We start from the raw sequence: 22,631 nt of genomic DNA, 5'->3' as shown, positions 1-22,631 counted from the left end.
GGAGCCTGTCCCGCGGGGTGCAAAAGGCCATCCAGTGCCTGGCTCCCGAGATACGCAGGAAACCTTCGTTTCCTCATAGCCTGGCGGGCGCAATGCAGGTGCGAGCCCTTGGGCCACCGTGCAGACAGACAAAAGCGGCTGGTGTGCTAGTGAAGCTCTTGTCAGCCTGGCTGCACAGCAACGTAAACCAAACAAAAGAGCATTGCACCTCATCAGTGATTCTCCTCTTCGGATCCTTCGGTTCCCCTCTCCATTCGTCGTCGAAAGGCGACGGGATGGCAGAGGACGATTGGTATGAGATGGAGCCTATCACTCGCTGCAAGATGCGTAGATAAAGCGGCGCTAGTGTCGATTGTCAAATAGTTTTTTGTCACAGTGCATTAATGACTCGCATAAAACTAAGACCTCGTATAGTATGTTTCTTACCATTTGGCTTGCCATGAAAGGAAATCTAGTGTGATTGAGATGCGTTTATCTTTTAAACTGAATGCACGATTTGGCAATAGAGATTCAACCGCGATATAGTCCCAAGTCCCAACTAATTGAACAAAACAAATGCATATACTGCCTACACATGGTTTAGTTGCTTATTGAGTTTTCTTTTTTTAAAAAATACCCTCCGACCCTAAAAATTGGTCATTATGTGATTGAAAATTCATCCCACAACTCTTGTCCTTCTTACCCATTTAGTATGTCCATATGCATTTGACAGTCAAGTAGCGCCAGATTTAGCTAATAGGTAGGACAAGCATGGTCATTCCATACTTTTACTGATTTATCCGAGCTTTTCTAGACTGACTTTCTTTTAGGGACGGAGGAGAGTAGATAATTAAAGTTTACAATTTTTGCACAAATAAAAGAATACTATCTGCAGAAGCTCGTACTAATAAATGATGGGTACACGTACACCTTGGAAAATTCTTGAATTAAATGTCACTAATTGTTGCATATGTTGTTTGAAAAAAAAATATTGCAAATGCTAAAATGTGTTGATTAAGATTTTCTCCAATCGTTGGGTAGTATCTCACAAATTGTTGCAACAAAAATGTTTTTTTTTGTAAATAGTTGAACGTGCGTAGCAAGCTACAAAGTAGAAATCTTCACTAATTACATAAAGCGATATCAAGGGATTAATAAATAAAAAAAGATAGAAGCTATGGCTTGTCACGCTTGGGGACTGTCTTTAGGGGTCCTGGTTTTAGCTTGGGTGGGAGGAAAATAACCGTCGGTAGAAAAAAAAAACAATCACTTTGGAAGCTACTCTGGTTGCCTCTTCGCCTCTCCAACCTCATAGGTCATTTCAACGAAAATGATCTCACTGACAAGCCATTGCAATAACTGCTGAAAAAAAACAAAACATTTTGGTCAAAAAATAAATTTCAGAATAACAAAATTATTCTAGAAATATATAGTAGCATTATTCTGAAGGTTCATATTACAATCGCTGGCTACTACAATGGAGAAATGAAAAGAAAGAAAAAAATTAAATAATTTGTTGAGTGCTGGGTGGGTCTATGTGTAGAGTCTCTTGAGCAGCAGATATGTCCTCTAATGTACGAAGAATTGACTAGATTTTTTTATAAGAGTATGTCTTTTAAAATAAAACAACATATAGTGGAAGCACTTTCATGACGAATTTACTTGTTATCTAGTAATGTCAATTTTCTTGAAGTGTTTTTATGGACTTTGTGCATCTCACACTAAGGAGATAGGAACAATTTTGTTTATCTTAAGAAATCTTATTCTTTTGTATTAAGGTCAAAGCTTAAAAAGATTGTCCAACGATGTATTTATTCTTTATCTAAATGGATATTAAATAATTACCTTTATCTAAAGTAATCGAGAACAACTTATATTTTGAATGAGGTTAAGTAAACACACTAACCCTTGAGGCATACACACTCTTATAGTTTAAGTATTGAATCATGAACTAAACTTAGCTCAATTGGTCAGTTTTCTTATCGTGGATAGAAAATCTATCCGTACAGGAACTCGGCAAACATAATGTCTTTAGTGACTTTATCAATCCGCTAGTCGTGTCTTTTGAAGGTTCTCATATAGATAGAGTGTGCATATATGCATCCGTAGGGGTGAGTGTGCATGCATCTACTGAACTGATTTCCTCACTATTGTATTTCCCCATTATCAACATTTATTAACCAGATTATCACCGATCCATGCAAAACTACGTGAGCACACGCTGCAACCTACTAGCAGCACACGAGCGTGATGCCTGTTGCAACGCATGAAGCAAGCAATCGACACCAATTAATTACCACCTGTTATCTTTTCGCAGTTCCCTATCTAGCTTCAACCAGTTTAAGTACAACATTGACCTCTTACAATTTGGCATGCATATCTAGAATAATGAGTGTGAGGGTAGTGAAACAGATGGGTGGATTTTTTTTAATATATGTGAATGCATAAGTGGTGGTTTAAACATGTTTCTTTATCCTCATAGTAAGACAATGAAAACATCTTAAATGAAGTGACAAAGAAATAAATGTGTCAGCTTGAACAAAAAGAAATATATGCTATTTCTTTGTAACAAGGAGTTAAAAGCTTTTAAGTCATCTATTTAAAACTTCCTACATCTCTAGCTTTCAAAGTCATACGTCACGAAAATCATTGTACCCACAATTCATAAACCTTCAAATGACATATTTTGAACTTCCTATATCTTATAGTATGAGAACTTTTGGTGGATAGATTAAAATTTCTCTAGAAATCACATATTCAAAACTTTCTTACTTCTCTATTTTGAAGTAGCAAACTAAAACATTACACTTGAAAATTTAAAAATAAACTTTCAAATAAAAAATTCATAACTTTCTACATCTTCATCTTTCTAATCCCCATATGAAAACCTTTGTATATTCGGGCACACAATTTTTTTCTAAAACAAAACACACCATTGAAAAAGATTTGCTTTTGAAATTCAAAAAACTTTTAAATCAACCATCTAAAATATTTTCCTAAATCATTAAAAAATTCATATTAAAAACCATGTAGCCAGCATTGAAAAAACTTTGCATGTTTTTAAATCCAAATCATATATGCAAAACTTTCATGCATAAATGTTAGCTAGAATCTTTGTAACCATTGTTGAAAAATCTCTAAACTGATAGCTTTTAAAAACATAAATGCAAAATTTTTGCATATAGATATTACGAACTTTTGCATCATCAACTTTTAAAGATGCACATCTAAACTTTCTTCCTATATTCTCAAGAACTTTTGAAGCATATGTCTAAAACTTTCTATATTTGATCTCATACTATAAGAAAATATTAACTTAATCTTGATTGAGATTATATTTAATTGCTCATATCTCTCACGGGACTGTTTCTGCACGTGAAAAACTCCAACTATTTTTATTGATGCAAAATTACCGGTGCTATTATTGCTATTTAGGGGGATGTGCATTTCTAGTGCATGGATTAGCCAATAGATCAGCAGAAAAATCATTGAAAAATTAGAAAAAAACATATATCGTGGACATTCAGGTTCAATTGATACCATGAAAAAGTAACAACAATAAATCAAAGACTAATCATATGGCACACTGAGAATATTCTCAGATCCAATTAAATCAAAGGGTTCATTCGCAACTCCACCTGCATGAGTCACCTAATGACATGTGTCCTTGAGTTCCGATTCATGATATAATCAAATAGAATGTTTACATTTCTTATTTCCTTAAGTTTCGCTGTTTAGCTTGGAGCACTAAGCTAAACAGCTAAATTTCAGCTGGGTGGTAGGTAAGACACTGGCTAAATTTTAGTTAGGGCAAGTATATTGGTGTTGTCTAATAGACGGTCTCATGTATTGACACGTAATTTTAAGACGACTCAGCAAACCGTACAATGGGTTGTTTTATAAGTTGTCTGGTAGAGCTATATAATTCTTCAATTTGTGCATATGAAAAAGGAAAAATTATGAGTTGCATGACGCTAATAGCTTCTACAATGGTCGTTAAGTTGTCTCGAAGTCCTACAATTTAGCTCATGAGGCGGTTTTTTCGCGAAACAACAACCTCTTTCTCTCTCCTCTCTCTTTCTTCCACATCATCAAAAATCCTACGTGGTATTGTATGAGACGACCTATAAACCCACTGACGTGCTTAAGGATTCAACAAGTTGCTTAAGCATTCAACAACTTCTCAACTAGTAAAATTTAGTGACCTAAACTTTGTTTAGTTAGCGGGACCCAACTAGAGCCATAGATGCCTCTGCCTCAGTGATGCTAAACTCCGACACTCCTAGCAAGACAACAAATGGCATCCTCGCAGTTAAAACTGAAACCCCATCGGCGCACGCCTCCACCGGAATCAGTGAACAGTGTCCTAAACCTGCCCCGGAAACCCCCTCCCCCATCGTCTGCGGACCCGCACCAGCCCCCGACACACGGGTCCCGCGCGGCGTCGGCGCCACACCCCAGCCGCACCCGAAGCGCAGGTGCCGCGTGACAGATGGGCGCCGCGATTTCTAAATCGGCAGGCAGCGTGGCAGCACGCCCGGACAGCACACTGGCTGTGGGCTGGACTCCGAGACCCCAAGCCAACCGAGAACAAACTCGATCCCAACCCAGGCGGGGCCTTGGCATTCCGCTCACGAGCTCTCCGCCTCTCTCTTCTCTCTCTTCCACCACCCCACCCCCTCCCACGCCAATTTCGAAACAGCGCGAGAGCAGCCAAAAGCCGAGGGAGCCCTTCCGCCTCAGATTAGAACGACACCCAGAGAGGAGAGGGCGCAAGGCGGGAGCTTCGAGCGCGAATTGGGCGTCGATCCGGCGCGGCGGCCGGGGATGGCGGCCGCGGAGCAGCTCAAGGAGCTGGGGGAGAAGCTGCAGGCGGCGGCGCCGGCGCCCGCGGACGAGCTCGCCAAGCTCCTCGAGGTGAGACCGTGGAGACTCTTCGGAAGCTCTCGTGCTCGGGGGGTGGCTCCTCGCGCCCCCGAGCCGTGGCGGCGGGTGGCGCCGGGTGGGGTTCGGGTGGATCTGTGCGCGAGGCGAGGGAATTCGGCAGGTTTAGGGTTTAGAGCGCTGGAAGGTACGGTGCTGGCCGTAGGGTTTCGCTTGCGAATTGGGGGCGGCGGGTCCGCGGTTTGGATGGTTGGGCGTCAATTCAGCGTTGGGGAGGGTTTTCGGGGAGTGAGCTTTTGCGGGGAGGGCTGGTTAATTTTGGTGGCAAAAGGTTAGGTTTTGGCAAGATTGTGCTGTAGATGCTGTCGTGCCTCGTGAATTCGCGAGATTCGAGGTGGGTTTTACTTGTTCTGGCAGGGATTGTTGCTTTGGTTGGGGGAAGCACCGGGTGCAGCTTGGCCAATTTGGTGAGTTTTGGATGCTGAATTGCACTGTTGCAGTTCAGCTACCAAAGTTTTAGTTTCTGCTGTGTTGAAGAGAGGATTAATGTTGGTTAGGGTTCATGGGGTTTTAGCGTAACAAGAGGCCTCAGCTTTCTGGTGGTTGGCGGTTGTTTCAGTTACACTAGTTGTTACCGTTACACTAGAGGAGTGAATGGCACGAGTGGAACAAGAGTGCAGCTTGATCGTTATGCTGAATTGCACTGTTGCAGCTAGGCACCCAAAGTTTTAATTTCTGCTGTGTTATTGCGATTGGTTAGGGTTTATGGGGTTTTAGCGGAACAAGAGGCCTCACCTTTCTTTCTGGCTGCTGGTGGTTGTTTCAGTTATGCTAGTTGTTTCCATTACACTAGAGGAGGGACAGTAGCTAAGGGAAGCTGCAGATTTGTTCCATGAATCATTTTGGTGGCAGTTTATGTCAATACGTTTTGTTAAACCTAGGGCATGCTTCATGGAAATGCTGTGATCAGGGTACCGCTTTGTCTAGCAGTACCTTGAATGCTGTGGTTATATGACAGTTTTATTTTGGTAATTTCTTTATACTATTTATCGCAGGAGACTATTTTATTTGGTTTGCCCTCGAATCATGCCTTTTAGAACCACATGGACAGGCCACCTGTGCATGTGTTGGAACACAAACGCACCTATGCTTGTCCGAGTAAACAGCAAATGATATTCAACTTGTCAGAGAAGGAAACTGAATCTTGCACTCTTAGGGTCACACATTTGGGTCTTGTGTGTTCTGGTGTCGACTGCTCTCTGTTAGAGTTTTGGATGTGAAGAGGTCCATAAAAACTCAGTCCTAGGGAGAAACTCTCCCAAGGTATTGCAGTAAGAAGAAATTTTCTCGAGCTGCAGGACTGTGGAAAGGCCCTGAAGGCCAGCTACCCAGGACATGCCTGCAGCATGCATAGCTCTGAAAACAGCCATGGGTGAGGTACTACATGTGTGTTCTCATATGGAGAGGACCATGGGTTCGACATTTTGGTGGTAAATAGTATAATTTGTAGCTATTGTGGTATCTTGTGATTACGATTAAAAAGGTGTGTGCAGTTGCACACATACATAATAACTATCCTAATCGAAGTCACTATGCCACCAAGATAACTGTCACCAGAGTTAGTGTACCACTATGGCACCAGGAATTAACTGCGTGATGATACAATCTCTCAAAAGCAGGCACTGTTATGTTGTTTTTAAGTATGAAATTGGTTAGTCATACATACTGGTTTGATACTTAAATTGGGATCTTTTTCTTCATGGCAACTATGCCCTAGATACTCTATTGATGCTAATATTACTGCAGAAAGCTGCGGAATGCTTACATGGAATAGAGCAGTCGCCGGGGCTCTCGGTGATGGAAGCTATTCAACCAAGTTTAAAGGCTGTCACCAGAGAAGAATTTCTGAAACATGAGGATGAAGATGTCAAAGTTCTCTTGGCGACCTGCTTTTGTGAAATTACAAGAATAACTGCACCTGATGCTCCCTACGACGATGATGTTTTAAGGGTAACTATCATATCCTTTAAGGCACCAAATGACTGGTTTAGATAACTTGTATTGAGTTTACAACGTTTCTTTGGCATTTGAGATTTTTTTCCTTGTGCAGGACATATTCTATCTAATTGTAGGTACATTTCGCCGACTCAGTGATGTTAATAGTCAAACCTTTGGCAGGAGAGTTGCTATTCTCGAAACAGTTGCTAGATACCGAGCATGTGTTGTGATGTTAGATCTTGAATGCGATGATCTTATCACAGACATGTTTCGAACATTCTTAGAAGTTGTCAGGTAATTTAATAATTCAACTTTGTCAACTAGGTCAGTGCCTTGTGGTAGAGCATGAATGTTCATTCATTTATTGCTGCTTTATTTTCTCACTGTTGGTTGTGTTGTAAAGAAATCCAACAAAATGTATTCCAATAAAATCTATACTTGTTCTTCTTTGAACATGATTTCTGCAACTTCACAATGAATATGATTTCCTTTTGGTCTTTTGTCCGTGTTTATTTTTAAACTTAGAAGTGTGTACTGAGGCCTGAATTTCAAAGTCCTTATTGCTAAATAAATGGCTGTAGTATTTTCAGTCCAGTAGCATTTCAAAATCCTCAAAAGATATACTGCTTAACAACATATGTATTAAGTATGTAGGTTAGCAGCCTTGATATCCATAACTGATGATCTTTTTGAACACTTTAGCTGGCCAAAGAGGTTGCAGTAATATTGATCTAGAGCTGGAACATAATTTCTCGTGGTTCCATATAATTTTACTAGTATCATACTTTTTTGTGAAACTTGGTTAACAAACGGTTGGAATATTGTTCTGTGCCTAAGCAGAAACTCAAAGGTTTATTTCCTTGCATATGATTAAATATTATTGTGAACAATGCCAGATAACTTTCTTCATGCAACATTTCTGTTAGCCCTGTCATTCTTGATAGAAGTGCATACACCACATATTAGGTTATATTTTATTTTCCCTTGTTTGACTTCAGTTTTCTTATGTGATGCAGTGACAGTCATGAAGAAAACATTGTAAAGTCAATGCAGACAATAATGACCCTTATTATAGATGAGAGTGAAGATATACAGGAGAGTCTTCTGCGTGTGCTGTTGTCAGCATTGGGGCAGAAGAAAACTGTGAGTACCTTTCCTTTTAAGGTGTTTCAGGGATATTTTACAAATTTCAGAGGATCGCTGTTAGCTTCATCTACTGTTTCACCTATTCTTATGTTTGATTTACTTCTCTGAATTATTATTTCTGCGACTTCTGATAACTAGGGGGCTGCAATGTCCGGACGTAAGCTTGCTCGCAGTGTCATCGCGCATTCTGCTGGAAAACTTGAACCATACATAAAGAAGTTTCTGACATCATCATGGACTGGGGATGGCAGTTCTTTGAATGATCAAATTGATCACCATGGAATCGTATTTGATGTTTATCAGTGCGCTCCGAAGGTTCTTAAGGTGATCGTGCCTTATATTACTGGGGAATTGCTGGTACGATCTTACTCTGGAGCAATCACTTGGAATAAATGTTGGGAACAGAAACTGTCCACATTTTTCTCAAATCGATTCATAATAAAATGCTATAGTTCTGAGTTTAAGCGACTGGTTTCTTTTGGATTGTCATACTTTGTTGATTAAAGTCATATTTAATATTTTCTAGGCAGATGAAGTAGATGTTCGGTCTAAGTCAGTTGAATTACTTGGGGAAATTTTTTCTTTACCTGGAGTCCCTATTGTGGAACATTTCAAGACTCTCTTCGCTGAGTTTCTGAAGAGACTGACTGATAGAGTAGTTGAAATCCGTATTTCTATGGTTGAGCATTTGAAGAGATGTTTAATATCGGATCCTTCCCGAGCTGAAGCTCCTGAAATCATTAGTAAGAATCATCTCCCCCCCCCCCCCCCCCACACACACAGTTGCGCTCATTTAATTTTGACTGATCAATAAATTTTGCTTATCCCTGATGGTTGTCTTCCTGGCAGAGGCACTTTGTGACAGATTGCGTGATTATGAAGAAAATGTGCGGAAGGGAGTGGTGACCGCACTTTGTGATGTAGCTTGCCATTCACCTGATGCTATTCCAATCGACACAATTAAAGTAGTAGCAGAGCGTGTCCGTGATAAATCGGTTAGTTTTCCTTTGCTCTTCTTCACACACTTCAATTTTTTCCATTTATTTTTATCTGTATGATTTACTTTAAAGTATGTGTATTCTTGAAAAAATTGCAGCTGTCTGTGAAGTGCTATACTGTGGAGAGGTTGGCAGATATTTATAAGCTATATTGCCAGAGGGGTCCTGATAACTCAGCAAGTTCTGATGATTTTGAGTGGATACCTGGAAAAATATTAAGATGCATTTATGACAAAGATTTTAGGTAAGATCATGACTATTCTTGGCTTATATTTTCTCTTGCCATATCATTTGGCCCCATTGAATTGTGTCATGATAGACACATTTTCTTGCTAAACTCTGCCTAACTGGTGGTGTCTGATTTGGTCACCTCAAAAGTTGCGTCTGCGCGTTTGCTACAACTTTGTGCAGCAGCCAGCAAATCATGATAGGCATTCAAACAGGACAATGTATTCAATTTGTGTGCCTAGCTGCACTTGTTCAATTATGCTTTTAAAAATATCCAATTATGTGCGTGTGTGGCTTCCACGCTTGACATGCCTAGTGCGGCGAAGTGTGATGGTCATCCAAAGTGTGGTAAAAGTGCAGTTATACACTTGTACTACAGCATATATGCTTACATATGCCAAAAGTCCTACTTGTCCTTTCTTACCAGTAAGACATGCTCGTTCTGTAATTTCTTTGTAAGTTTATTGCTGGTTTTGGTTTCCCATGTCTCTTGGGATCTGCCTAACAGGAGTGAGTACTTTCTCCCTGCATAGTTATGTAGTGTTTTATGTGCAAGTTCTGTTGTGCGTATATTCATTTTTAGCCCAGTGTGGACATCAGATGTGTGCATTCTTAGTTTCTTTCCTGTTACTTTGTCCAATGGTATAGCTTTTTTCCTTGAGGTGAAGTGAGTTTTTGTCAGGTGTTTTTTTAATATAAATGAAGTAGGGGAAGCCCCTACTGTTTATTGGGTTATTTGGGTCATGGGGTGTGAGCCTATGAGATCGCCCATATGATGGCTTTATTATTTGGTGCAGGCAAGAGTCAATCGAATCCATTTTGTGTGCTTCCTTGTTTCCACCGGAGTTTCCAACGAAGGGAAGAGTGAAGCACTGGGTTACAGCTGTTACGTACTTCGATAAAAATGATATGAAAGCTCTCGAATCGATTCTTCTGCAAAAGCAAAGGTGTGATTTTCCGTCTATAGATTGCTTAAATTGATGTTGAGCTCTTTCTGAAAGTGGTTTTGATATGTATGTCTCCCCCTGAAATTATCAGAGTGCAACAAGAAATGCTGAAATACATGTCCCTTCGGCAACTAAGCCAGGTTAGTGTGAATCTTGAATGTATTATAAAGTGACTGTGTGATCTATTAGGTTACCTTGTTAATTCCTTTTGTAATGCAGGAAGATGCCCCTGATCTGCAAAAAAGAATCGTTGGATGTTTCCGAAGCATGTCTCGCTTATTCAGTGACCCTGCAAAGTGTGAGGAGAACTTCAACATGCTTCATCAGCTAAAAGATGGCAATATCTGGAAAATATTCACTAGCCTGCTGGATTGCTCAAGTACATTCGAGAAAGCTTGGTCTCTTCGGGTACATTCCATTTCATTTTCTTTTTGTAAGTTAGATGTAAAATAGAAAGGAGAAGTGAGAAATAAATGCCTCTGTCCTGTTCCTGATCCAAGCTTTTGCCACTTTTCATTCCATTTGTTTCATCAATTGCTACATAAAGACGAGATGTTTGCCTGCCAGTGGTTGAAAATGTTTGCAATGATTAAACCTGTTTGACTTGTTTTCTGAATATGCCTAGTTAAACAATTTGAATTTATGTGTAATCTGCAGGCAGATTTGCTTAAGATACTTGGTGAAAAACATGCACTTTATGATTTTGTGGGCGCATTAGCAATGAAATGTTCATATTTACTTGTAAACAAGGAGTATGCCAAAGAGATCCTGTCAGAAGCTTCTGAACAGAAGACTTCTGGGAATACAAAGCTCATCTCGGCATGCATGAATCTTCTAACGGTAACTCAATTTCCTGAATCACTGTTCGTTTTTTTAATAGATCATTTATCGGCCATGTTGTATCCTTGATGAATTATTATTTTGTTCATATTTTGGCATAAACGTACTGAGCAATTTCAGGAGTTGCTTGTATGTCAGAGGATTTTCTTTGAATGTTTGAAATTTCTTAGGTCTGTTCATTTGTTGTAATCTGATGCTTTGGATATAATGTAGCTAAAAGCAGGCAATTGATTTATTGGACACTTACTAGCTTGTACATCCATCAGAAATTTAGAGTAGAAAGATAGGGTGCAGTGAGACAAGTCACTGAAGTTTAGAATTAACCACACTTGTAGCTTTCCATGGTCCGGTAGCTCGTGGCAGCACTGCAGGAAGAAAAATGCAGTGGTGCGGCATGGTTACCAATAAACAAAGGCCTTTATTCTTTTGCGATGACTGATGACAAGGGCCTAGGGTGTCAAATCATTTATAAAATCTGCACATATGGATTCATGATCCAAAAACAATTGTTCTGTTTCTACTGTGCAATCTTAATGATGCATATGCCATTGCCAGCCCAGGCTAATGGCCTTTGTCTTGAGTTTAAGATGTGGCTTGTTTTCCTGCTATTTGGTTTACTGAGGACTGGAATTAATTGAAGTGTCTCGTGACAATTCATCACAACCTCTAATAATATACATGGATGAATAATTTGGTATTGGCAGCTGCTGCTGAATGGTCAAACATGTTATTGAGATGTTATGATGCATGGGTCCCTGGCAGACAAAACATTGGCCAGGTTATATTAGATCCAATTTATGAATTGCTTGGAGCTAGATTAGATTAGATCCAACTATGAGTTACTTGGATTTCAAGTAATGTCTCTATATTTAGGTAGGACCTTCAATAAAGTTAAATAATGAATAGAACGAGAAGTCCTTGCTGCCCGTGGGATCTTGTACCCAGCGCCAGTGGTTATCTCGCTCACTGTAACCAAATCCCAAGAACATAACACTGTACTCTTAGCATCTCCTAACACCAGTGACTAAATTACTCATGTTTATGTAAAAAAAAACTCTGTAACAACAGGTATACTGATGTTTCTTAGTGGAATACTTCTGTCTCCTATGTATAGTCTGACTTCCCTTCGTTCAAATATTATTTTAAAGCTTATAACGTCTTAATCCTTTTTGTGTGCAGGCAATTTCTAGTTTCTTTCCATCCCTTTTGTCTGGACTTGAAGAAGACATTATTGAACTCCTGAAGGAGGATAATGAAGTGCTTAAAGAGGGCATTGCTCATGTCTTATCGAAGGCTGGTGGCAATATTCGTGAACAGCTAGCCTCATCAAGGTGCAGTTTCTTGGTAGCCTCTTAATTTTGCGATCTATCTTAATATTAACTACTAAGGTTATGGAAGTAAATTGATGTGGCTCTATTTCAGTTCCCTTGATCTTTTATTAGAGCGTTTATGCTTAGAGGGCACGCGGAGACAAGCTAAATACTCTGTTCATGCACTTGCTGCAATTACAAAAGATGATGGTCTTATGTCACTATCTGTTCTTTACAAGGTATCAGTTACAAATTTAATTCTCTCCTGTTAGTTATTTCTTGTACTACAGTGTATAATTGGCATATTGGGAAAATTAAATGTTGCATTTGCAACCTTGTAGAGGCTTGTGGATTTGTTGGAAGAGAAGAAAGTGCATTTACCATCCATCTTGCAATCTTTGGGGTGTATAGCTCAGATATCCATGCCAATTTTTGAAACGCGGGAAGAAGAGATAATAAATTTCATAACTAAAAATATTCTTGAGTGCAATGATGTAAGACCTTTTCTCTTTGAATTATCATTTCTATTCTATCTTTTATACCGTTGTCATCACAATTCCAAGTGTCAGCAGGATATGGTTGAAAATTCTTCTCATAAATCTGAATGGGGTGATAGTACACAGAATTGCTTGCTGAAGGTTGGTGAAGTTATGGTATTCAAGGTCTGACTTACAGTCCAATCATCAATGCTCCTTGACTGTTAGTTCTTTTTTTTTTTTTGCAGATTTATGGCATCAAAACTTTGGTGAAGAGCTATCTACCTTGCAAAGATGCTCATGCACACCCTGGAATAGAAAAGTTATTTGATATTCTGAAGAATATTCTTACCTATGGTGATATTTCTCCAAATATGGTCTCAAGGTACTTGTAGATACACACCCTTCAATTGCATTGTAGAACATTCTGCCCTGTATAACATTTTATCTTGCTGCTCTACATGCAGTGCTGCTGATAAGGCCCACTTGAGGCTTGCAGCAGCGAAAGCTGTTCTCCGCTTATCAAGACAATGGGACCACAAAGTACCTGTTGATGTATTTTATTTGACCCTCAGGATTTCACAGGTATTTCATTGGGCACAATGCTGCTTGCAGGCCTTCGTTGTTCTGTGTGTTAGGTCATCAACTTTGGAGATTCATATTTCTATTCATTTTCAGGATGATTTTCCTCAGGTGAGGAAATTATTTCTTTGTAAAGTACATCAATATATCAAGGAGAGGACATTGGATGCAAAATATGCTTGTGCCTTCTTGTTTGGCGTTAATGATTATCATGCCCCTCAGTACGAAGAGGTTCATATTCTAAACACGCTACAAATTCATTCTTGTTTTTTTTTGAAAGATAATCAATTATGTCTCACTGAGTTTCTCTTGTTTCCATGCATTTCTCAGTTCAAGCACAATCTGATTGAAGTAGTTCAGATATGCCAACAAGTTAAGATGCGCCAACTTTCGGTCCAAGCAGATATGAATTTGCCGACGGCTTACCCAGAATATATAATTTCCTTTTTGGTTCATGGGCTTGCTCATGATCCTTCATCCCCAGACATTGAGGAACATGAGAATGTCAAAGCATTTGGTCCAATCTACTGGTATCTAATATAGCTCTTTCTATGCTGCTCTCTTGTTATCACGATTTTACTTGTCCACAAAATATTATTTCATAATCTGCACCCTTGCAGTGAAATGTATTAGAATATCATATATTGGATGCAATAATATGTGATATAATTCTTAACATATGTTCTAGTTTTTACCATTGTAACGTTGCTCTAGTCTATTTTACTTGATAGCATTGCTTGAATGTTGCATGCCTTTGTCATGTTCACGGCTTTGCAGTCTGCTATACTCTTGAAACCGTAGATTATTGGCCAAAAAATGGGCTTCATGGTTGTGAAGAATTTTCTTGACATAGGCCAACCAGGCCTCACATATTGGTTAAATGGTTAGGTTTTAAGTGGTTTATTCCCAATGATGCACCTTTAGATGTTATAATCTAAGGTCCAGTCTAGTTTATTTTGTATAGCTTGGAATTATTGGGCTACATGAATAAAAAGACAATGTGCTTATCTTAACCCTTCTAGCTGAAATAGTCGTGTGCTTGTACGTGCAAATATTTATCAAGAAGCTTTTTTTCCAGGCGATTGCATCTGATTCTTTCAATTCTCCTGGGAGAAAAGGGTTTGCAACATGGTGTTCCAGGCATGAAAAAGGAGAGCTTCACTACATTAATATCTATATTCAAAAGTATCAAACATTCACAAGATGTGGTTGATGGAAATAAGACCAAGGTAGCGATGTGTTTGACTTTTTTTTTCCCTTCATTTGGGTTGATGTACATATTCGTTGCTACTCAGTACGACTTAATGTTCTGCATGCTGTTCACAGACTCTGCATGCTATATGTGATCTTGGTACCCTTATTGCAAAGAGGTTGTGCAATGATCAAACAGATTTATCAGAAGCTCAAACAGTTCCATTGCCTGCTCAACTTTACACACCACTTCAGGATAACCAAAATGAAAATTCTGTGGTATGTGCTCCAACAAAGCATGAAAGAGTTGCTTGATAGTTAATAAGGCTTCCATTATTGATAGTTATCTAATAATTTGCAGGAAAATGACGAGAAGATGTGGTTGGGATGTGAGAAAGTACTGGCACATTTCGAGGCTGTAATGACAGCAAACGTTGATAAGGTATGAAATGGATAATGAATACAGTAATGCTATGGAACAGATGTCCGGAATCTTAAAAAAATCGGACGGCTCAACTATTGTTTCTGCATGTTTTTGGACAGTGAATGTTGCATAAACATAGTGTTCATGTTGCGGTGGGAATTTTCTATCCTAGAGTCGAATGACGTAGTCATTTTTACACATTATTTTATCATGTTGCAAATTACGACCGCTAATGTTGCACTAGGTAATTTTTAATGTTTCGTCGGAGCGTCCGATGGGAAATTTCCCATCGGATGTCCGGGCGCTTGCAGCGCCGTAATGAATATAGCTCACCTTTGCCTGTTATGTCTCAACTGCACTAGTTTCTTTCTTTTTATGTGTTTCCAGGTTAAATCTCCCAAACATAAGATGCTTATTGATGAGACTGATGAATTTGGAAATGAAGTTCCTCTTGGGAAAATTGTCAAACTTCTTAAATCACAAGGAGAAAAGAAGGCGGGGAGAAAGCAGAAGACACCATCAAGTTCAGTAAATGCAGGGAATGATGATGATGTCCTGGGTTTAGTAAGAGAAATTAACTTGGACAACCAAGGAGATTTGGGGGAATCACAAAAGAGTAAGCCTAAGAAGCGTCAGACTGAGTCAAAAGAGAGTAACGAGAAGCCACTTGATTTTTCCTCACCTAAACGCAAAAGATCGATTTCTAATAATAGACCACATTCAGCAAAAGGTAGTAAAAACAGTGATGAGCGTCTACTGCATACTCCCAACAAAGGTAGGACTGATAACTCATTGGAAACTAAGTTGAAGGAGAAGAAAGGCAGACATGATTCAAATGATACAGAGCTGTTAGTTTCTCCTAGTAGTAAAACCCCTGTATCTAAAGGAAATAAGGGTGCTAAGAAATCCCATACTGACATTTTGAATAGTGGTCTAAAGGTAATTTCTTCCATCTCTATCGGATTTATATATTTATAAAACTTATGAAGTTTAGTTTCTGATTTGTCCATTCTTTTTCATCTTTTTCAGAAGTCTGCTGATGCAGACAGTACTAAGAGAACTGTTGAACCGAGAAGTCTAAATGGGTCACTCAAAAGACAGAAACCAAAACCAGTTTCTGGTTTAGTAAAGGTAACAGTTATTATTCAATTATATTTTTTTCTCGGACATGAAGGAGAGTTGCGTATTTTGTATGGACAAAGTAGTCTTTTATTCTGTAAGCCACATTGTTATGGGCTTAGATTTGTTGGACAAAGAGAGGGAAGGCAGTGGAGGCACTCTTTATCTGAACAGTACCGCATGGACAGTATCAGGGAGAGAGATGGAGAAAGGGAAATTCCTTCTATCTGCTTAATCTTTACTGGTAGCCCTCCTCTATTCATGGAGGAAGTTACTTGTCCCCTAAGCCAACTACCTAGATTGGACCTTGTAGACAATCAAACCTAGTTACAATCATATCTACAATGTCCCAATTACAATTTGAATTAAGAAAAATCCTTATGGGCCCTAGGTGGGGCCCAGCTAGCCAACCTGCTTGGGCTGGTGCCTGTAGTGCTGGCCAACCACGACACAAATTGAATTAGTCGCAGTTTTTGTACAAATCATACCAATCACTGGAAGGAAGCATATATGTTCTTGGTCATAGATGAAGCACATTTGTGGCAGGTAGCTGGAGCCAAGGGGCTTGCTGCCCTGCACCTAGAAAGGGTGGTGATCTAGAGTTTAAAACAGGGGTTTAGTCCGGTCAGGTCCTTGTGTGCATTTTTTTTGATACGAAAGAGTAGTGCCAATGGTTTACATCCCTCATCCTGGTCCAAGGTGGGGTGATGTCCTGTAATTTGGACCTTTATTCTCTCTTAATCAAAGATACGCAACTCTCCTGCGTGTTCGAGAAAAATTTGTGCAAGCAAGTTACCTTCTAGTGTCTTGTGTCTGCTAAGAGTTTGTTTATACCTGTAGTGCTCAACGCACGAGTCAAGCAGCACAGACTTGGTAGGACACCGAATAAAAGTTTGGTGGCCGTTGGATAAGAGGTATATTCTCTAGTTAACATTATCTGAACATATGCTGTTATTGCAATTAGTTGATTCCTGAAGGTGGGGCTAATTTTAAGAGTTTGTTTTTTTTATTAGATTTTATCAAGGTCTTGTTCAATCATATGATTCATCCAAGAAAAAACATACGGTAAGCTCCCCAAAACAATGCATTAATAATTCATTATCTGTAATGATTAATCCATTTTTACTGCTGCAAGTACCACCATAAAGAGCAGCAATTTGCTTTGTGTTTGGACACCTTGTCTATTTCTATGGATGTAATTGAAGGTTTTTATGATGTATGTTTTCCAGTCTGCCTCGGATTGTTTGTGGACTGTTATTGATTAAGAAGGAAATACTGTTGTTGCTTAAAAACTTTACTGCCTCAGAAAAAAGAGATTTGTTTATACTGATGTTTTAAGTCACAATTATTGTAAATTGTAAAGCCATGGACATGGCATCTAAAGCTGTTGTGAATATGTGGTTCCTTTTTAATGTTTGATATGCAGTGTCTTCTTACTTTGTTGTTTATTCAACACATAAGTAGCTTCAATTTGTCTCAGTTAAAATGTTATAGGTTTACTATAGGTTTATTTAAGCTATAGGTTTACTTTCCAAAAGGTGAACAATTCTGTAACACTGGTATAACTGCAGTAATGCCTGCTATATTCCACTGGATTGTACAGAGTGCTTGGTGCTCACAGTAGCAACTTTCAATTATGTGTAGTATGAACTAGTTGCCATCTCAACACGTTGAAGTTGTAGAAATGATAATTTAAGTCCAGACCGGTAGAAATTTGTAGGTGCATCAGATGTGCTTATATGATTTTACTTCCCTAAATACTTAAATAGGTGCTATACGATGACGGAGATGTTGAAGTGCTTAACTTGGCTAAAGAGAAATGGATGCCAGTTGAAAGTAATGATTCATCAGTTAAGGTAGAATATTTCTAGTTCTTTCATTGTCTTTTCAATGTAGAAGAAACTGTTTGATTCACTTTAGTTTGCTCAATATGGCAGAAGCAAAAGAAAGACCATCTTGTGACAAACCAAGGAAGGTAAGCTGATATTTTTCTTTCCCTAGAATCTACTCCCTCCGTTTCAAATTGTAGGTCGTTTTGACTTCTGTAGATACATGATTTTTGCTATGCATCTAGATATAGATTATGTCTACATACGTAGCCAAATATATATATATATATATCTAGAAAAGTTAAAACGACCTATAATTAAGAACGGAGGGAGTACACTTTAGTAAACTGCTGTGCTGTGCAACTGTTGGGATCTAAGGAAACAGGCTCAAGCATCGGATTCAACTTAAATAATTAAAGATAGATTTTGCTTTTATGCCTATATCATGGAATTACCAGAAGTATTGAAGTCATTTGTAATTATATTAACCTATGGTGTCATTTATAAATCATTGGTCTCTAATCAACTTGCAGAGCACAGGAGAGAACAACCAGCATTAGCAAGTCTCCGCCTAGCCAACAGAAGTCAAAAAAGAGGTAAGCCCAAATGGAATGAAATGCTGTAATGATTCAGAGTCGAAACCATGGTGTAATTCATCTGTTTAATTCATCTTTCTAGGTCCTTGCCTCCAAAGAGGAAAGGGCAGCCAAAGAACAAACGTAGAAAGACTGCAGGAGGAATCAAGTCTGTCGTAGGGAGCAGTGGAGCTGGTGGTAATGATTCAGATTCATACAATTCCCTTGCCCACTCAGATGTGGATAAAGATGTAGAATCTGGTACGATTGCTTAATGTGTTAACTTTGATTATATGGACCCGTTGTTTCTTGAATGCATGCCTTTTCTTTCATAGATGAGCCTAATGTGTTCATTTATACAACAGATGACCAAATGGATGAAGAAGTAGTAATCAGCTCAGCTGAGAAAGAGAAGGCTGGGAAAGACTCCAAAGATGTGAAAATAAAAGAGAAGGCACGGAAGGGGTCCAAAGATGTGGAAATGAAAGAGAAGGCAGGGAAGGATTCCAAAGACGCGGAAATGAAAGAGAAAGTGGGAAAGGATTCCAAAGATGTGGAAATGAAAGAGAAGGAAGGTAAGGACTCCAAAACTGTAAAAATAAAAGAGAAGGCAGTGAAAGAGTCCAAAGATGTGGAAGGGAAAGAGGAGGCAGGGAAGGACTCAAAAGATGTAAAAATGAAAGAGAAGTCAACGAAAGAGCCCAAAGATGTGGAAGTGAAAGAGAGGGCAGGGAAGGACTCGAAAGATGTGGAGATGAAAGAGAAGGCTGGAAAGGAGTCCAAAGATGTAAAAATGAAACAAAAGGCAGGGAAAGAGTCCAAAGATGCGGAAATGGAAGAGGCAGAACAGCAGGATGACCATAGTTTGAGCAACAAGGAGGAATCGGACAATGAAACCCTTGTGAGTGCACTCCTATGTGCTAGCCTATGTCTCCATACTGGACCTAATCTTCTCATCTTGCTATTTATGTTTCTTACCAATTTGCTTTGTTTTGAATGTGCAGAGCGTGTGGAAAAAACGCACAGCAAAAGCAACATAGTCTTGCTTTCTCAGCTGACCATTCATAGTAGGATGCAGATTTCACAGGCAGCAGTTCGGGAATGTGGATATCTCATTGATTGACCTTTCGCAATTGACAGTTGTAATGTAGAAAATGTTCGTTTCAATAGCAACACGTTAGTATAGAAGAACAGTGGAATAGGATTTGCTTGTAATGTTATTAGATGCGGGCACTTGTTTGCCCATTAAGCTATGGCATGGCATCCCCGGGTGTTCTTGTATATCCTTAAGAGGAGAGGGGTCAGAGGCTATGTAACATATCTGTTAGTTCTTTTGCAGGAGATAGTGCCTTGTTGTTGAACTGATGCGGAAATGTCGTAGGCAATAAACTAGTGGCACGTGTTGTAAAACTAGCTGTGGGCATCCAATTTGTGGTCCTCGTTCTAAAGAACCGTACTTTGGATGTATAATCTGACGCTGGAGATGTAGTAATTGGATTTGATAAGGTGTGTTAGTATAGTTTTGTTTTATACTGTTAGCATATAATTCTGCAGTATGGTTACTCGTATTTTTTTGGTACGAAGCTGTCGCTTGAATTTAGAGCTTAAATTCAACACAGTTAATATAAAATGTTTCAGAAACTGTTGTACTGTTTGGTTCACAACATATTCTTTGCTCATTGTTATTCTATAGTCTTAGCTTTTGTTGGGGCAACGGCATTTTGAACCTAGGAAGCAATACATCGTCACCCGAGAAGTTGGCATCTATCTGATGAGCACGATCTCATGGATGCAACATTTTTATTTTATAACCTCGAACTGAGTCGTGCGTATTTCCACAGCCAGTTAACTGTGTAGCAAGAAACTTTTGCGCAACGTGTTAGCTTGTTAGGCATGTCCAGTGAGCTTACTGCTAAAGCTAGCTGAGCCTCATACAACACTAAACAATCACGCCCAGAAACGAAATGGGGTGATGTGCACCGTATACATTGCCACAAGTTACACTGAGCAAGCGCAAGAAAACTAAACGAAATGGGTAATGTAGATCATACGTTTAACATTGCCATAAAAGTTACGCTGGGCAACACCACAAAACTTGGACGCAGCAGGATGTTTAGGTCAGTACATGCCGGAAAGTCAGGTTGATCCTTGGTGAGCTTGCCTTGGCTCGCTTCGGAACTGAGTGCTGCCAATCCCGCTGGGTGTAGCCTCTCATCACAAGCAGCGAGCCATGCTTCAGGAAGAAAGAATGCTGCTGTTGAGGAGCAGCGAGCTTGAGCCGCTTTCGAGCAGCTTCTCCGGATCCAGAAGCGGCTGGTAAGATGTTGGGAGCGATCAATACCGGACAGGTAATGAGCAACGAAACAAAACAGGAGGTACCTTGTGATTTGGTAGGCTTTTTCCTAAGTACGAAGTCGCGTTCACAACCAAAGCTCACAGATGCTATTTCTGGAGTTGGTCCATAGAGTGGCTCATCGTCAGCATGCCATGAAACATAGTCTGCACCGGTCTTGTATCTGTTCAGGAGCAAGCTGTTAAAACAGCTCCCGGGAAGGGCTTCATGCACCTAATGAACGTTAATGAATCAGCGAATCACTAGAAATGATGAATGCTGATATATTTTGTAACGTTCCTACTGTCTTGACAAATACAAGCTAACAATACAATGGGTATCTATGGAACACTCCTTACTGCTTTCAGGATGTCCTTGAGCACGGGGAATTCATCCCAAGAATGGGCATGAGGCTGATGACCACTATATTTCAAATCTGGTAGCCCTTCATCTGCAACATAACAAACATCTCTAGGCTGCAGAAAAAGAAGAGGAAAAGATAATTGGATTAGCGGCTCTCTACCAAAATACACATTTACTTCAACAACTAGTCGCAACCCTATTATCACTCCAGCATTCGAAGAATCACACATCTCTTTTTCTACTTGACTAGTTTTCCTTTCTTCTGCCAGTGTATCTACCAGTTTCTATAACAAAATATCAAAATGATGTAATACAATTGGCAAGGAGTCCCACACTCCTAAACTGTATCACTGGAGACTTTTGTTGCAGTGACCCGACATATGGCTCCACCCTTAGCCTGTCCTCAACCACAGCTTAGCGCGCCCACTACTGCTTGACACTGGTGTTTACAATTCATGAGTCCCTGCTCGCAATTTGATGTAAAGTTTGGTCCATTGAACTATGACATAGCCATGCATTATGCTGTTTTTCAAAGATTTTGGGTTATCCTAGTTTGCTTACCCAAAAGCCCATCGTTTTCATCCATTTTACATCAATTGCAAGTTCACATATAGCTAAGATAATTTATGAAGAAAAATGTTCCAATTACCCAACCCAGGAAGGCATATCTAACCATGCGGCACAACCTCGAGCCCCTTGTATGATCAGGTTTTGCTAGATTGCTAAACCCACTGGAACGTGATGCTTTACCAAAACGACATACATTGCTTATCCAAAGCCGGAACAGTGCGGCAATGCCTAAAGGAAAATAAAAAAAAAATCCTCAATCGGGTACCACAGCTATGGGACTCGCAAGATTAGCACCTGATCATTTTGCCAAAACAACAGCAGGGCTACCGATTTGCCTAGAAGGAACATGCGTATCGGGTAGCACAACTCCGATAATCCCCAATGCTTAGTCACCCTAACCGAACGCGGATGAACTGAACTGAGGAAATGGCTAATCGAGACGGCGCGGACCTGTGCGGTGCGGCCGAAGACGCGGAGTTCGGGGCGGTTCCAGGGGATGGTCTTGTCGAGGTAGTCGAACCATTCCCACGCCTTCTCGCGGTCCACGAACCGCTGGAGGTGCACGACCTCGCTGCCGCCGCCCAGGTCAGTCACCTCCCGCCGCGGCGGCTCCGGCCGCTTCGCCCCCCCCTCTCGTTCCCCCGCCGCCGCCTTGCCGGAGATGCCGGGGTTAGGGTCGGAGTTTCCGTCCGCGCCTGGGGTCGGACCGGCGGCGAAGAGGCGGAGGCGCGAAGCCATTGGCGGTGCGGCGGTAAAGGGAGGGGTGGAGGCGCCGAGGCGGTGCGGCGATGGGAAACGGCCACACCCACACCCACACCCACACAGTGCCGAGGACAAGGC

At 40.2% G+C, this 22,631-nt stretch overlaps 2 protein-coding genes across 3 annotated transcripts; one reads left to right on the top strand and one right to left on the bottom strand.

Annotated features, from left to right (window-relative positions):
* Positions 1-4,597: 4,597 nt before the first annotated feature.
* Positions 4,598-20,064, top strand: LOC101778123 (sister chromatid cohesion protein PDS5 homolog A). 2 transcript variants are annotated; one of them, XM_012845498.3, is made up of 33 exons: positions 4,598-4,896; positions 6,670-6,873; positions 6,974-7,155; positions 7,878-8,004; positions 8,146-8,364; positions 8,534-8,750; positions 8,857-9,002; positions 9,104-9,249; positions 10,031-10,180; positions 10,272-10,320; positions 10,400-10,588; positions 10,838-11,020; positions 12,200-12,351; positions 12,443-12,569; positions 12,672-12,824; positions 12,903-12,968; positions 13,055-13,191; positions 13,274-13,391; positions 13,485-13,619; positions 13,719-13,918; positions 14,467-14,617; positions 14,715-14,858; positions 14,941-15,021; positions 15,391-15,942; positions 16,033-16,134; positions 16,963-17,036; positions 17,136-17,187; positions 17,892-17,978; positions 18,060-18,097; positions 18,485-18,547; positions 18,630-18,787; positions 18,892-19,427; positions 19,531-20,064. In XM_012845498.3, the coding sequence occupies exons 1-33, from the start codon at positions 4,807-4,809 to the stop codon at positions 19,564-19,566; spliced, it is 5,064 nt and encodes a 1,687-aa protein (XP_012700952.1). In that variant the 5' UTR covers positions 4,598-4,806; the 3' UTR covers positions 19,567-20,064. The 2 variants fall into 2 exon arrangements, with proteins under 2 accessions (XP_012700952.1, XP_012700951.1); XM_012845497.3 differs by having other exon boundaries at positions 12,900-12,968.
* Positions 20,065-20,432: 368 nt separating this feature from the next.
* Positions 20,433-22,631, bottom strand: LOC101777708 (DNA oxidative demethylase ALKBH2). The gene is made up of 4 exons (XM_004965186.2): positions 22,242-22,631; positions 21,218-21,334; positions 20,906-21,092; positions 20,433-20,839 (listed from the first exon to the last, which is right to left on the bottom strand). The coding sequence occupies exons 1-4, from the start codon at positions 22,527-22,529 to the stop codon at positions 20,640-20,642; spliced, it is 792 nt and encodes a 263-aa protein (XP_004965243.1). The 5' UTR covers positions 22,530-22,631; the 3' UTR covers positions 20,433-20,639.

The sequence above is a fragment of the Setaria italica genome, chromosome IV (assembly GCF_000263155.2).
Source record: "Setaria italica strain Yugu1 chromosome IV, Setaria_italica_v2.0, whole genome shotgun sequence".
In the NCBI taxonomy this organism is placed as follows: domain Eukaryota; kingdom Viridiplantae; phylum Streptophyta; class Magnoliopsida; order Poales; family Poaceae; genus Setaria; species Setaria italica.
Note: the sequence above shows the minus strand (reverse complement) of the source record. Positions and strands in the feature narration are given on the sequence as shown.